This window comes from Schistosoma haematobium, chromosome 1 (assembly GCF_000699445.3).
Source record: "Schistosoma haematobium chromosome 1, whole genome shotgun sequence".
Classification (NCBI taxonomy): domain Eukaryota; kingdom Metazoa; phylum Platyhelminthes; class Trematoda; order Strigeidida; family Schistosomatidae; genus Schistosoma; species Schistosoma haematobium.
Window position 1 is genome coordinate 13889248 of NC_067196.1, and position 15679 is coordinate 13904926.

At 32.6% G+C, this 15679-nt stretch overlaps 1 protein-coding gene across 2 annotated transcripts in view; it reads left to right on the forward strand.

The window, feature by feature from the left end:
- The window catches only part of MS3_00003021 (uncharacterized protein), a 41170-nt gene that overhangs the window by 15994 nt on the left and 9497 nt on the right, over nt 1-15679 (forward strand). Inside the window, exons 6-11 of one of the 2 annotated variants that reach the window (XM_051210694.1) lie at nt 1191-1397; nt 3568-3664; nt 4832-4936; nt 7535-7700; nt 9783-9865; nt 13473-13571. In XM_051210694.1, the coding sequence (XP_051073194.1) occupies nt 1191-1397; nt 3568-3664; nt 4832-4936; nt 7535-7700; nt 9783-9865; nt 13473-13571 (757 nt within the window). Of the gene's footprint in view, nt 1-1190; nt 1398-3567; nt 3665-4831; nt 4937-7534; nt 7701-9782; nt 9866-10935; nt 11281-13472; nt 13572-15679 lie in introns of those variants that run through there. The other variant, XM_051210696.1, reaches the window with a different exon arrangement.

Consider the following 15679-nt stretch of genomic DNA (forward strand, 5'->3'; position numbering starts at 1 on the left):
GTGTATTCGAAAGATGTCTCTATTTTGTGAGTACCGATTCAAGAGAGATTGACTTGCACCAAATCTTAATCAAGACTGTAAAATGACATTTTCTGGTGTCAATCTTTATTTTTTATAGTCTAAATAAACCATAGGTGTGGTAAATAATCTTATTGCACCACCTTTTGTCTAGTTGCAATCTCATCCTACTTTTCGTAATTAGTGTTGTCAGTTACCTTTATCAAAGAGCCAATAATTCCCTCATTGATTGGGGAAAAGATCAGACAAACTCAACTAATAGCTATTTTTATTACATCCATTTGATAAAAGCTACTTGGTGAAAGAGAACTAGATAATCAAAAGTTATGCATCACAATCCATTACATTTTCGTAACTTTGTTCAAAATGAATTACTACACATAACATACACTATCGGATTCCTAGCCAGAAGCCTCAATCATTTTATTCAAACCAAGTATGTGACGTATGTTTTTTTTCTCTCTCTCATATGACAATATGAAATCATATAAAAAGACTATGGTTTTTCCACACTTTCCAATCTTGCTTCCAGGTTTTCAATAGTGGTCTAGCTTAGATCGACTCATGAATTCAACTTTCCCATCTGTTTTTTGATACTTTATTATCTTCGTAACCAGGATTCCTTTATTTACAAACTATATTTTAAAGCCTTATATAAGAATTTATTAATTGGTTTTCTGGTCTGTGACCTTTTCGAATATTTAAACATTATTTATATTTTTATATCATTACTACTATTCATATTACTAGTACTATCATTGTTTTATTAAAATTTTCACATTCTTCCAACGAAAGTTCTTGTTGAATCTCACAAAAATACTGTAAAATATATTTATTGCTATACGGAAAGAGTAAGCAGATACCACTCAAATTCTTCGAATGGATCTGTTAATTGTCTTATAACTATGTTATTTCTTTAAATGATGAATTGTAAATTATTCTAAGTACAGTGAAATTTATTTGAATAAGTATTACTTACGCCTGTTACTCCTAATGGAGCATAGGCCGCCGATCAGCATTCTCCAACCCACTCTGTCCTGGGCCTTCATTTCTAGTTCTATTCAATTTTTTTGTTTATTCTTCCTGTAGAAAACTAACTCTCTAAAAAACGTTAACCTTTTAATGAGTATAGAAATATTCAATATAAAAAATAAATTTCTTTCCTTTACAAGGTATTTTGGAAAAACGTATTGTCACCAAGATACTATGTGCTTATTCATTACCAATTAATACAATGAAATTGTGTGCAAAAAGAAATGAAGATAATAAATCTAATGGAACACATAATATCTCATTAACATTTTTTGATGGTATTCGATGTATTTCAATGGTCTGGATTATTGGAGCACATATACTACTGCATGGTTATAAGTTGACAAGTAAGTTGAATTCGTTTCAATACATTACTTGTTACTGCAAACATTTTAAGCTCGATTTTCAAGCAGTATAATAGTTTTGCTTTACAGGCGAAAATTATAAATTATACTGAAAATTTTCAAGTACAGATGCTGTCGTTATCTATGATCATGTGGAGACTTTTCATGATCCCAACATTATGACTAATCATGAAATATTAAGTTATTTAGACAAATGGTCATATTGAAAAGTGTTGAATGGCACATTTAAATATTAAAAAATCGAATGAATTTGCTGTTAACTGCCTGATTAGTGTCAATATGTCAAATTTGTATGAGACTAGACACAGCTCGATTAATTCAATGGTCATATACTTTATGGTAACATTCAATGATACAGATTTTAAAATCATAGGAATATCAGTTCTGTCAAAAATAAGCATATCCTTTGCATACAAGTGTTCCGATGCTAGCAAGAAACCTATAGTTAAAGTTTCCTGTTAACTTGTTCAACCTATTTAATACATAAATTCACTTGATATTGTTTGGCTTGTATCTTCCCATTGAGGTTTAAGATTGCAATTGATCAGTCTGTTATTGGCATATGTGCAAACTGTGCGTATGCACAAGCAAGTGGCTATCAGAACTCAATAGCTGAGTGGATAACGCGATGGCATTTGAAGCGACTGATACTGGGTTCGAGTCCCAGAGTGAACGTCAACTCTGAGATGCAGGTACATCCAGCTAACGAGTCCCAAATAGGACGAAACGCGAGTCCTGGACTCCGCTATCCATCATTGCTATTCAATACATATATCTATCTGCTTATGTCATTCCATTTGGTATGATAATACAATTGAAGTGAGCAAAGAAATGTTAATGAAAATTAGTTTCTTTTAGAAAATATTTACATGGTTCAGTGTTATTGGAATGTCAGTTAATTTTACTTTACAACATGCTCACAACAGCTTTCCAGGCTGACGCAGTCTTGATTTCCTATGTCTAGTACCTGTGTTTGAAATTATGAACTATATTTTGCTAATTCAATAAATTAGTGACATTATGGCTCGAGGGTTAAATTACGACTTGAAAAACACTGAAAGCAAAGTGGAATGCAATGTTTGTGGATCTACTTCAGCCAATAATGAGTAGTATGATATTTAGACTAACAATTCTAATGATATCTATTTAAAGTACGTTGTTTAGTCCTCTCAATAGTAAACTGTTATCTATTAGTCGATATCCAGTTCTACCAAATTTATGTTAGAAGACTTGTTCAGTCCTAAGTTGTCCAAATAGATATTTTTATGTGTTTATTTGTGATTATACAACTCTACTTAACTCAAAAAGAACATCTTATAAAGTTCGAATGTAAATTTTGTCTTCGAAAGAAATTTTTAAGTAAAGTGGTATCTCATTAGTGATGTTATTTCACGAACTGACTAAATTTAAATGTATGAGTCAATGAATTATAGCTCAACGGTCTAAAAGTATCATGTTGCATATGTATTCTAGAATTATTGGGTTTGTGTTGGTTATACCAACTTGGATCAATGGTTTCTGGATTCTCGATGATTTACCAAATGATTTGGGCTTAAAATTACTTACATAACTCACGAACATTATTTTAAACCAATGAAATCGGAGAGTTATAACTGTTAATATTATAGGTATCATTACCAAGGTTTGATTTGATAATTTCGAATAAATTGAGCACTGGGTAGATTGTTATAAATAAATTAATATATTTGTAAGTCTTATAGTTATATAGCACAGATGGACCTTAGTTGGGTAATCTCAGAAAACTCGCCAGCATTAAAAGGTGTTTCGTTACACAATGAAACTCTTAAACAATGCGTATCGGCAGTCCTTTAAGAGATAAGAGTTTGAACCTCTAGACCATATGGTGAGTTAGGATACAATGATTTATATTTCAAAATTTAGTCAATTCCCAATATTTACAAAAGATCTTGGGCTCGATTCTTGCAGGAATAGTGGATACCTATTGAAGAAGAGGTCCGTATAAAGACAGAATAGCCAACTAGTTTTTCTAAATTTTCAGTGTTCGAATAGCTAAAGTCGTTTCACCATGGGAAATTCTAATATTTAAGATTTCCATAACCATTAATACAATAACTGGAAATGTCAAAGTTCACTTGAAATTGTATTTTTCTTCAAATAACTATTACTTTAGATAATTTATTAATATTAGCTGGTGAATTTCGACGTATTTGGCTATTCGGAATGTATTTCAATGGACATTTAGCTCCAGATATCTTCTTTTTTATGTCGTGAGTGTATTTTAATCTGTGCTTTTTTTAAACTTTTCCCTAAATACACATTTGTAAGTTTTCAAATCAGTAATAAGAGTAAAGCAGATCCTGTCAATTAGATGTACCTGCATCCTAGTATAAATATTCACATTGGAACTCGAACCTAGTATCAATCGCTTCAAACACTTAATATATTTTACACTATAAGCTGTCGGCTTTAGATAGTCATTAACTTTTTCACTGGGTTTTGTGTTAATACCACTACTAGTATGGGTTTAAGTTATCCTGTTGTTGATATTTGGATCCGCCTTTGTTGGGATATGTCCAATCCATTTATATTAAGTAAATTGTAACATAATATCTGTATCGAGGCAATCCACAAAAAGTGCATGTACACACCACCAACAACAACTTATCGAAATTCGGTTTGATACATACAAGCCAACTTCAAACAAATCATTCTAAAGTGTTTAGAATTCATTTCTGACTATAATACCTTTTGAGAATAGCAATGAATTATAAAGCACATAAAAATATAACTGATTAAAAGTATATAATTTCTGTCAACTATTTGGTTTTGAACAATATTGTATGTAAATTAGTGTTTAAACCATTAGCAGTTATCGATCGAAGTAAGTGGTCCACCAGGGTGCTTGGTACCTGTATGGTTGCGCCACAGGATTGAACTGTACTATTCAGATTGTAGCGTTAAATCCTATGCGGTGTCTGGTTCTCCTGTGAAACAGGATTGAGTTGTACCGCTCAGTTTATGAAATTTAAGCCTGGGTGGTGTCTGGCTCTCCTGTTAAACGGGATTGAGCTGTACTGTTTGGGTTCTCACGTGAAAGTCCGGATGGTGTCCGGTTCTCCTGAAAACCAATGTAAAATTACCCTGGCACACAAGGATATATTATATAACTGCGAATCGAAGTAATCAATTAATCTGAAGAGTAGATATATCTGTGATAAACAAGCGAGATTATCTGAAGAACTACTGAATTAACCAAAAAATCACTATATCTATATTTCATTCTAATCTACAACTCCTTTATACTGTTCCATTCATAGACTACCTAATTAAGTATCCCTTTTAACTGTTCATTCATTTATTTATAATTAACTGCTTTATTATTCATCATTTATGGAACTATTAATTATAGTGATTTTTTCAAAATTTTTATTCAGGGGTTTATTAATATGTTATTTATGTATGGGACGAATCACAAATGTAAATGGTGTAAAAAACTATATGAAATTTTGGTTAATGTTAATCGTACATCGCTTTATCAGGTAAGATAGTTAATTTCTTAAATTGGTTCTAAACATTCATAGAGACAGTAATGGAATTGAAATTATACTAGAAGGTTATTTATACATTCAGTAAATGATAAACATTTAAAAATAAAAACATGATTATGAGTAGTGAAAAAAATCTAAACAAACAAGGTCGTCAATCAGAACACCGACTTATACGATCTTGACCCTATGTCGAATCAGTGATGCGTTAACCAGCACGAGCAACCCAGAGTCCACTCTGAGCCCTTATTGATTCTTATCACCTAGCCCTGCCCGTTAAATCCAGAACGCAATTTCAGCTTCCGCTATATGAATAATGTATAATAGTTATACAATAAGAATGTTTGTATAATAACAGTCCATAAATAATTTCTAGCAGTTACCATTCATTTATCCTTCGTTCGGATATAACAACGTGAACATGCAATTAATTAATCATGGGTTGAGAAAAAACCCCATACTAAAATCTATACTTTGATTTGAATCAAAATGATGTATCACACAGTTTTGAAGTGAAAACTCAATAATTTAATCATGAATTGACAAACTTCATTTTTTGTGGAAGACATAAAAGAATTATCTGTCAGTAATTGTTGTGTAAATTTCATTTACATGTTTTGTCATTATTTATCAGTTAAGTGATAATTTCTTTCCTTCTTTGTATGAACATGAAATTTGGTTCTCTAAAAATTTGGTATTGTTTTCTTTATATCAGGTCTAGTCACTTCAAAATGTTTATTATCAGAAGGAGGTTTTGTGGCGAATTTAGTAATCTAATAGTTGAATTCATGAGTCAATTAGAAACACTGATAATCGATTATTCGTTTACTATCAACTTAATGAAATACATCATATTAAATGCTCGATATTAACTTGATTACATAAAATTATCCAATTGAAAATGTTTTATATAATGTGTACATTCTTCTTCGAACCAAAATTACTTACGAGCTCTCTTTTAGAAAGGGCAATATGCTTATTAGTCAATAGGAGACCCTGCTTAACATAAAGTTCACATTACTCAAAACTCATCAACAATATCAAGAGAACTGATACTCCATTGCAAATTCAATCCTATGTTACGCAGTTTTACAGTCATAGACATTACCAGTGAGCTGTATGAGCGTTGAATGACATCCTGTAGAACTACAATGTATTAAGAGCTAATTAATGTCAACTTAAGAAGGACTTAACATACATGATATCGGTCACTAATCGGTGATCAATTAATCGTAAATTGATTGAGATCATGAACCGATTGATATTAGACCACCACCTTTGGAAACCTGGAAGGACTGGACGGCCGTTTCGTCTTATTGTGGGACTCCTCAGCAGTGCGCATCCACGATCCCGCTCGCGGGATTCGAACCCAGAACCTTCGGTCTCGTGCGCGAACGCTTAACCAACTGGATCACTGAGCCAGCATCCAATGGTGATAGTGTCTAACATCAACCAATCCACGAAATTGCGCGACCAACTTCCATTGTACTGAGGTAGATACCTGTCTCTACCCGACATGGATTAGCTCCACTGATCACGGCTTCTCACTAGGACTCCGAGAATTCCCTCACGAAGCTAGTCACTAGTGAGCACATGTTGATTACTAGTATGGGGGTTGTGGAGATTATTACGTTTTTGATTGAGATCATGAACCGATTGATGTTAGACCACCACCAATCGTAAATTGTTGGACGTATTACAAACCTTGAAATTAGAAGTTCTTTTTCCGAAAAAATTGTATGAGAGCTATCTTTGGGGTATCAGTATTTTAAACTCAATTGAATTATTACGTCATTACTTCGTACATATGATTTTATTGATTCATTTCGAATAAACATACATGTATTTGAAATGATAAAGAAGATTTACAACTGAAATAGATTCTTTCAATATTATCAGTTTTTCTCAGATGGATAATAGTTGGAGCTAATAATCTACTCCAGAACGACAATGGAAACTATTCAATAAAATCGTCTAATATATTTTACTCAATAAAATCAACATATATAGGTATATTTATGCATTAATATACCTGATAACAAATCATTACTTTTTCATTGATTAATTTCACACTCACTTCAATAGATAAACTCCAGTCTTATGTGAGTTTAGTTTAATTTGACTTATGATAAGTATATCTTTAGTAATATTAGAAGTTACCTAATCAAAATTATATGAAATACCATAATGGATTTAATAAAATCAGTCAGTCAGTAACAACGTAGAACTTCGTACGTACGTTCATCAGTTCGAGTTGCCATACCACATTAGCACAGTAATGCAGTTGTCGATTCAAATTCCGTAGTGGTAGAGGTAGTAAGAGTATAAGCAGTAATAGGAAACATTAGGGCTTGAAGATGTTATTCAAGGAGTATAATACAGTGAAATAAATTTGGAGAGAAAATAAGGGACATGAATAATTCAGAAGATTAAAATATGGGAGAACACAAAGAGTGGATGCACTTGCGCCATAATAATTGAAATGTTATTCACATTTTTTTCTTTTAAATTATTTACAATCTAAATAGAAATTTAATGATACATTTTACTTGCCTATAAATTATATCTTTGTCATTTTATTATTCAACTTAGACTTACTCCAGCTTACCTTGTTACAGTTATCTTCTTTACGGGTTTATTAAATCATATATACGATGGACCATTTTTTCCTCAAGATATACATTCACCAGTAATAGAGAATTGTCGAAAACATTGGTATTTCTTTTATTTAACTAATGTAGTCGATTTTCAGAATAGTGTAAGTCACCAATATATATATATATATATATATATATATATATATATATATAATTGTGATCTATTTAAACAATTGGCTTAGTAATAAGAACCAGACAATGAGGTTTTGGTTTAGATTTATTGGTCAGTTAATGTATACAACTCATTTCTACAAGAGATTATTCGGTTAAATCAATATCTCTGATTGCAACAATCTCTGATACAGGTCCAATTTCTAAAAAAGAGTATTAGTTCCTTTAAGAATGTTAAAACATGAGGATTAGAAAGAAATATAATTCTAGAGTATCCTTTCGGTTACGTCCAACCAACTAACAGAGAAAAATGAAATAGAAAGCCAGTCGAAATAAATATTTCTGTAGCTTACATCATTGATTAACTTTAGTAAAAAAAACAACCATTGAAAGTCATGGAGAAATTGAGAGGTTTTTTGTTACTGTACAGTACTCTTCAGCAGTGTTAACTTTTCACTCCTCAAAAAATTGAAGCTAAAACATTCAGGTCTGGTGGTTTAACCTTAATACCACTTGACCGGCATCCAATAGTTTGCGTTTCAGGCTGTAATAAATGTAAGTGCAGTACTATTAGTGAGTGATTATCTCACACCCAACATGGTTGAACTCCCCTGGACTCTACTTTTAACTAGAACTTCAGTAACTACATCCCGAAAGTAATTATCAATTAGCACACGGTTATTATTATTGTTACATCAACACAGTTTAGTTAAATTAAATGTAAATGGCTTAGTCGCGTAATTTTAATGATATAGCGTATTATGTTCATGAAAATAACGAAAATGATTTTCATGAATGATTAATTCCAAAGTCTTTTCAGTGTACAACTGTATTGTCAGAAGGGGTTTGTGCAGATTTTTAGAAATTTTCACAGATTGAAATCATGAGTCAGTTGAAGCTAGACCACCATTGATAACCTCGAAGCACTGGACGGCCGTTTCGTCCTAGTATGGGACTCCTCAGCAGTGCGCATCCACGATCCCGCACCACGCGGGGCTCGAACCCAGGACCTACTGGCTTCGCACGCGAGCACTTAACCATTAGACCACTGAGCCGGCATCCAACGATGTATTGGCTTTCAAAATTCCCTATGTTTTAATGATTAATCTGATGATCCCTGGTTCGATATCTAGCCGGTTTGTGAATGCTTACTTCCGAGCAGTCCCATACTAGAGTGAAGCAGCTGTCCAGTGCTTCCTAGTTCTACCTGATTTTCTAGCCAGAGTCGGTCCCTTATGTCAGATTTCGAATTAAAATTCCAAATAGGCAACTATAATGGTAAATGTCCATGACATACAAATGTTAAATAATTTGAAAGAACCATTGTTACGGTAGTACTAGCCATTTCAGTATTAATAACAAGTAGTACAGTCAAGCTTTGCTGATTTCGATCACTGGTAATGTAGAACATTTGTTCACCACCCATATTATTTTACTGTTTCATATCAAAGCTGTTAAATTTCAATTACTAATTTCTTTAAAAGATAATTTAAATCTCAAAATTATCCTTAAGTAGTATGAACGATTCGTTAGCAGATATTTTCAAACCTTTCTCTATAGAAGTTTATATTTCCCATTTTTTCTAACACTGAAACTGTAAAAAGTTACCTGTAAAGTAATCAGATTACTAATGAGTGTTAGAAGATTATTTAAATAAAGGTTTCAGTTTGCTAATCATTTATTTATGTATCCAGTTTCAAGTTAGTCGTAAATAATATAGAACCAAGTATATGTGTACATCAGTTCAAGACGTCACAACTCGTTAGCATAGCAAGATGAAAATGTCTGGGTAATTTCACTAATATTTATTGTAACTAGAACATAATTCAGTTCAGAAATACTTTATCATTACTTCATATCTTACCTATACAATACTTATATCTATGTGGTGTAACACACGTAAATGTGCATGATTATTGACTATATACCAAACAATATGACCAGTAAATACAGAATATATTTTATCTGTGAGAATTACCAAAACAAGAAAGTTATATTCTTCGTCATATCTATCAAAATTATCATAATACATAGATCTCCTCAGTTGCTTATGAATTCCACTTTTTTTTCAGTGTTTACAATGGTCTTGGTATATTGCAAATGATATACAATTCACTGTAATTTTGGCTCCAATTTTTATAACTTTACTTATGTGGTAAGTTGAATAAATGATTTTAAATAGAAAACAAAATAATTATTATCAATATAGGGTTGTGAAGATTGTTGAGTTTGAATTAAGATTATGAACTGATCAATATTAGACTAGATCCCTATTGAAAACCTGGAAGCATTCGACGTCCTATTATTATTGATAAAAGTTTTTCCTCCAAAACGTTTCTATGATTGATTAACTGACATAACATATGAAACTACTATTCATAAATGAAAACAAAATTTAGCCGAGAAAATATTCTTTTATTTGTGTATTATTAATGATTGATTTAATTATATGGTATTGTTAACGCATACTTGACTAGTTAAGACCTAGTCATATGGTTAACTTCTATTCACCGTTGTCTTAGTAAATAAAAAGGAGGGAAGTAGTTTTTTTAAAATCTGATAAGAGTTGAAACCTTATCTGTAGGAAGAAATAGTAAATTCTGAGTCATTTATACCGTATGTGGCTTCGTTTTCTATTGAAATATAGTAGATGAAATGTTCAAGCCAATAGTAGAATAGAGCAAAATTAAATTTCAACTGAAATTAAACGTATGCCATAAGATATTAAATGATCTATGTATTTTCAGTAAATGATGGGATCAAACAATCCGAAAGCTGAGTGTATTTGATAAATGCATGAAAACACTGAGATATCGGGTAGAATTTTAAAAATTCATTTGTTGGGGCTGGTACTAAACCAAGTCCACATAAGTTATTCTAGCTTATGAACAGACCAATTTATTCATTCCTCTCAAGCCACATTTTTACCCAGTCACTTATTCAGTTATTAGTCTTGACAATTTTTTGTATGATCACATATGTGTGCTAATTACTTACGTTACTCATTATGTGTCTGTAACTTATTTTTGTTCGACTATAAATATCGATTCAAGCTTGGTTAAATCGAGTTGGTTAACATGCGTTCTCTGATCTGTTTCATTTCGCTCTCTACACTCTCTCACATTCGTTTCCCTATGTGCTTGTTTTCTGCATGCATACGGATTTTATCAATTATCAATAATGGACTATCTCTACAACTGGTGTTCTGACTTTTGAATAAGCTAGAGTAAACTCATAATATTACTAGAAGATTTGGTCTGTGTAGATATTCAATTAACGGGATGCTACTTGGTGGAGTCAGTCATAGAGGAATTAACCTCTTCACATCTTTGTCGCTTTGGATTTTGTAATATATTGTAATTTCTTATTTTTCATTATGCTGATAAAATCAAAATTTTACGTCGCCAGGATCCCGAAGTGATTCTTTTGAAAGATCCTTTACAAATAAATATTTTCACAGTAAATAATATTGTCTTCAGAATACAGAAACAAATGACTTCATAGATGGTTTTCATTTATATGCACATTTTATAAATTCTATTTTCAAAAATCATAGTGTTGCTCAAAATCTTGTATTGCTTTCGACATTTCACAAAGAGACATCCATTCTATTGACAGATGCATATATCTTGACTGGTAATAATTACCAATGAATATCTTTTGGATGAAATGAAGAAGTTTTAGAAAGAATCCTTGTTAACTAACGTTTAGGAATGTTAAGTATGGAAGATTACAGAGTCAACATTGATTACTCTTAACTGACTACAAATGGTTATGTCGACTATTCAAATTTGACTTGCCATCTAATCGTGGGACCATTTTATTTTTATCTAAAGAAGTTGAGGTGGCTGGGTACTTATAAGTAGTATCACGTTATAATGAAAACGTTCCCTATTACTTACAACATTTTAAGGGTTTATTAGTTAGATTTCTCTATAGTGGAAACACCAATTTAGTTCAATATCAAACTTTACCATATCGGTGGCAAAAAATATTCAAGAGATAATATGCTAATTAGATAGCTTCACAATGGGAACATGATAAAATGCATGTTTCTAGAAAATATTGTTATGACAATACTATTGATTGATAAAATACTAAATGAACTGAGGTGACAAAACGTATGATTTACTCAGAGAACCAATCTTAAAAACCGAGCTGAATAGATGACGGAAGGTGGAACCCCTGACCGACTGACCGAAAATACTTTATAGAATAAGTAATGCCACTTATGCGTCAATAATAAACCTATATATATATCTGTTTGTCACAACCTAATGATTGTATTGCAGCAAACTCTGATGTTCTGGTGCAGGATTCCTGAGTAAAACAGATTGTATGTTAATAAGATTGATAGACACGATATTCAAAGACAAATTATATACTACTGTAAGTCAGTTATGACCAAACGTTTCTTCCATAAATATGATATACAACAGCTCCACTACGATTCATGCAAATGAGGACGTAACAACAGAGGAACACAAACTTAATGTCATTCACAAAATAAATTGTACAAACTGATAAGGATACTGCATTGGACAAAATAGACGTTATAAACCTTAATATATACATAAATTAGCGTTTTATTTAGCGTTTAACGACTAGACAATATCAGCGTGGTTCTAAGTTACTAATTAGTATGGAAAATGTTAATGAATCACTCAGTCCAATGTCACACAAATGAAACTTTGAACGGGAATTTGAAGACAAACGAAGATGAATAAAGCAACGAGAATAAGAAACGTCATCAAAATGTATAAATTTGACACTTACAAAATAAAAGATTTCTCACTTCTGCATAAATTAGGCACTAATGATGTTATCCACAAAAATAAATTACCCAGTTTAGAGATACAACCACACTAAAGACAAATGCGTAATCTGCCCATCTCCAATGATTTTGTCCAATAATCTAAGCTACTTGAACAAACACCAATGATTCATCTGCCTAAACACTTATGATATATACCATATCAAAGTGAATAGAATATATCATGAAATGACTAAGAATTAACATGGAAATAAAACAGAATACTTAAGTATGAATAACTCTGAAGTACAGTCTTAGATATCAACTAATACAACCTGATACAGAACGTTTGCTATCAGCATAGTCAATGTAGTATAGCTTGACATAAATAAATCATTGATATTGAAAATCATCGACTCTTTGAAAAAAAAACTTATTTAAAAAGAAGGCCATTATTCAATTTGAATATAATTTATTTACTATGGGCTAAATTACATGTGGTTTCTATTGAGAAAGCATCAAACTAGCTGATGAGCTGATCATTATAAATGCATGTTAAGGAATCTCATAAACATTTTATCATACAGCTAGTAATTGGAACTGTTAACATTTCATTTTGAAAACAAATATTATACAAATGATTGGTAAGATTATAACATATGGACAAACCAATCAAATTTAAGATGACAAGTCTTGGATGCCAACTTGAAATTTATTCATCTATATCATTTTAAAATTATATCTGATGTGTTGAGAATCCTAACTCTAATTGTTAAACCCTAATGTCCAACTATATATCCCTATTCTAATTCCTCAAACGAATTCATAATTTTAGTAAGTACGTAGACATTCCAAAGGTTACTTAAGGATTACTCGAAGGTTGTCCATAAAATATAGTCTCATTGAATGCATATGGAATTATTGAAAATATCAATACTATATCAATCTGTATAATAAATTAATCACAAAATATAAACCCAAATAGATTTATTATTACTTTTTTTTCTAGGAAACGAATAACTGGAATTCTATTCGCTCTTTCATTTATTCTATTATCTTCATTAATCACTTATTTCACTGCCTATATTCATTCATTTGAAATTATGGAGTAAGTTTCTATTGTTTGTCCTATAAACAGTTAAACTATTATGTAAACGTTGTTGAGTAGCATTCCTTAATTTGCTAAGCACATAAATATTGGTGCAAAAGAACATCAGAATAAATATTTAACACACAGTAAAGAAGTGAGGTCGTGAAGAGATAGAAGAAGAAAGGTGAGTATGATTTTAAAAAAGGCAATTGATCAATAAGAATAAGTGGACGAGATAAGTTTTTGATGGAGTTTTGTTATCTGAACTGGATGATTTGGCCGTGGAGTTTTCATAGTTCTTCTGAACGACATCATCAGCAAACCTTCAGGCAGACTTTAACCTGAAGAACAATGAAAGCTCTACGACCAAACCATCCAGCTCAGAGAACAAAACTCCAAAAACATCCATCTGAGCTACAAATCTTCTCCACCATATCAAAATCATATGGAGGATAATAAATAATAGGAGACATAATCCAGTTTAAAAAAATATAACCGGAAGAATTCTTACGGTTAAAGAAGACGCTCTTACTCTAATGAAGAATGTATTTTATTTATTTGAACACACATATATTGGTACAAGGGGGCACCAAATACACAAACGCCGCACAAGTCACTTGATTTGTGTGTGAGTTATGATACTGCCCGTGTGCCCAAATCGAAGCAGGTGGTCTTCTCATGCGGCCACACCCGGAGCCTTCAAACTAAAGGTCTGAACCACGAGGCAGTGGTATAAAGTCAGGAGATGCGGTCCCATGGTAGATGGTGACCAACTATTGGTTCATACTCCATTTGTTTCTTCAAGATCTTGAAGTTCATGTACACCGTTGGTTTGGAATCAGGGTTTTCCAACTCCCCAGATGGATGTTCCTTGTCCACAAACCCAATTAGAGTTACTGACGTTCGCTTTTTGTTCTTTCAGTTTCGTAAACAACATCCCCACCACGAGAAGGCAGTAAATAGGACTTTCCTGGCAGTGTTTGCATACATGTGGCTATGTAAGAGCGTTCCGAGAGGAAGAGCGGAATTTCCCCACACTCGGCCGTACCAGGGCATCTGAGGGCTATGAAGAATGTAAAAGAATATTACAGCAACACTGCCACTGTGGCTTCTATTCTGAACTATGTATGATAACAACGTAAGCCGTTGAGTTGCATAATATCTACTTCCCAAAAACAAAGTCATCACGGACCAATAGATTCCAGTCACAGTATTGTGTCATAAACTGACCACATCTCTGCTTTTACCAACCACTTACAGTATCAACAAATAATGAAACATGTGGAATTCATTGGGTCAGTGTTCGCCACACATATCCAACTCACCGAAGCCAGTGTTCCAAAATGGTTACACCAATTGAATCATCAACACTGTTCCCGAGTGCACATTGTCGAACACAGCATTCTAACATAGTGTTGCCACTGAGTATCACCAATTCTTCGGACTTCTCGAATACTTTTAACTGCTCATTACTGACAATACGTTCAAGTACATGCTCCTGACAGTCATATGAAAGTACTTTGCACTCAGGAGGTGCAAAGCATATACATTACACTTTTGGACACCGATTTTCAAGTGATCAAGTGGGATTTCGATAGCTTGAATATCAGCGCACAGTAAGACAATATCATCCACATATTAAATGTCGAGAAGTGTTTTTCAAAGTGACAGATCCGCACCACTATTACGTACTTCCATCTTAGCTGTTCCAGAATACCATTGATGACAAAGTTGAGGAGGAATGCTGAGATTGGTATACCCTTCCTGTCTTCATTGCTTTAGTAGAACAGTCGAAACAGGTGGTTGTATGCTCACTATACCTGAAACGTTTTTATGGAGAATCTCGAACATGTCAAACTTCTCAGCCACACTAACAGACAATCCCAGAAAAGACTTTGCCAGAGAATCAAAGATGGTTCTGATATCAAGAAGACTGTTAGTCTGCGATATCTGCTAAGATAAATAACTTGATAGTGAAATAAAGTGTCTCGGTGTGAATAAATCAAAAATTATCTGCACTCCTGAACTAGTCAACATGACAGGAGGATAGAAGATAGCTCAACACTGTTTAGTTATTTCCTACTTACAGGTAGGCATATTAAGCACATACATATATTGAAGAAATT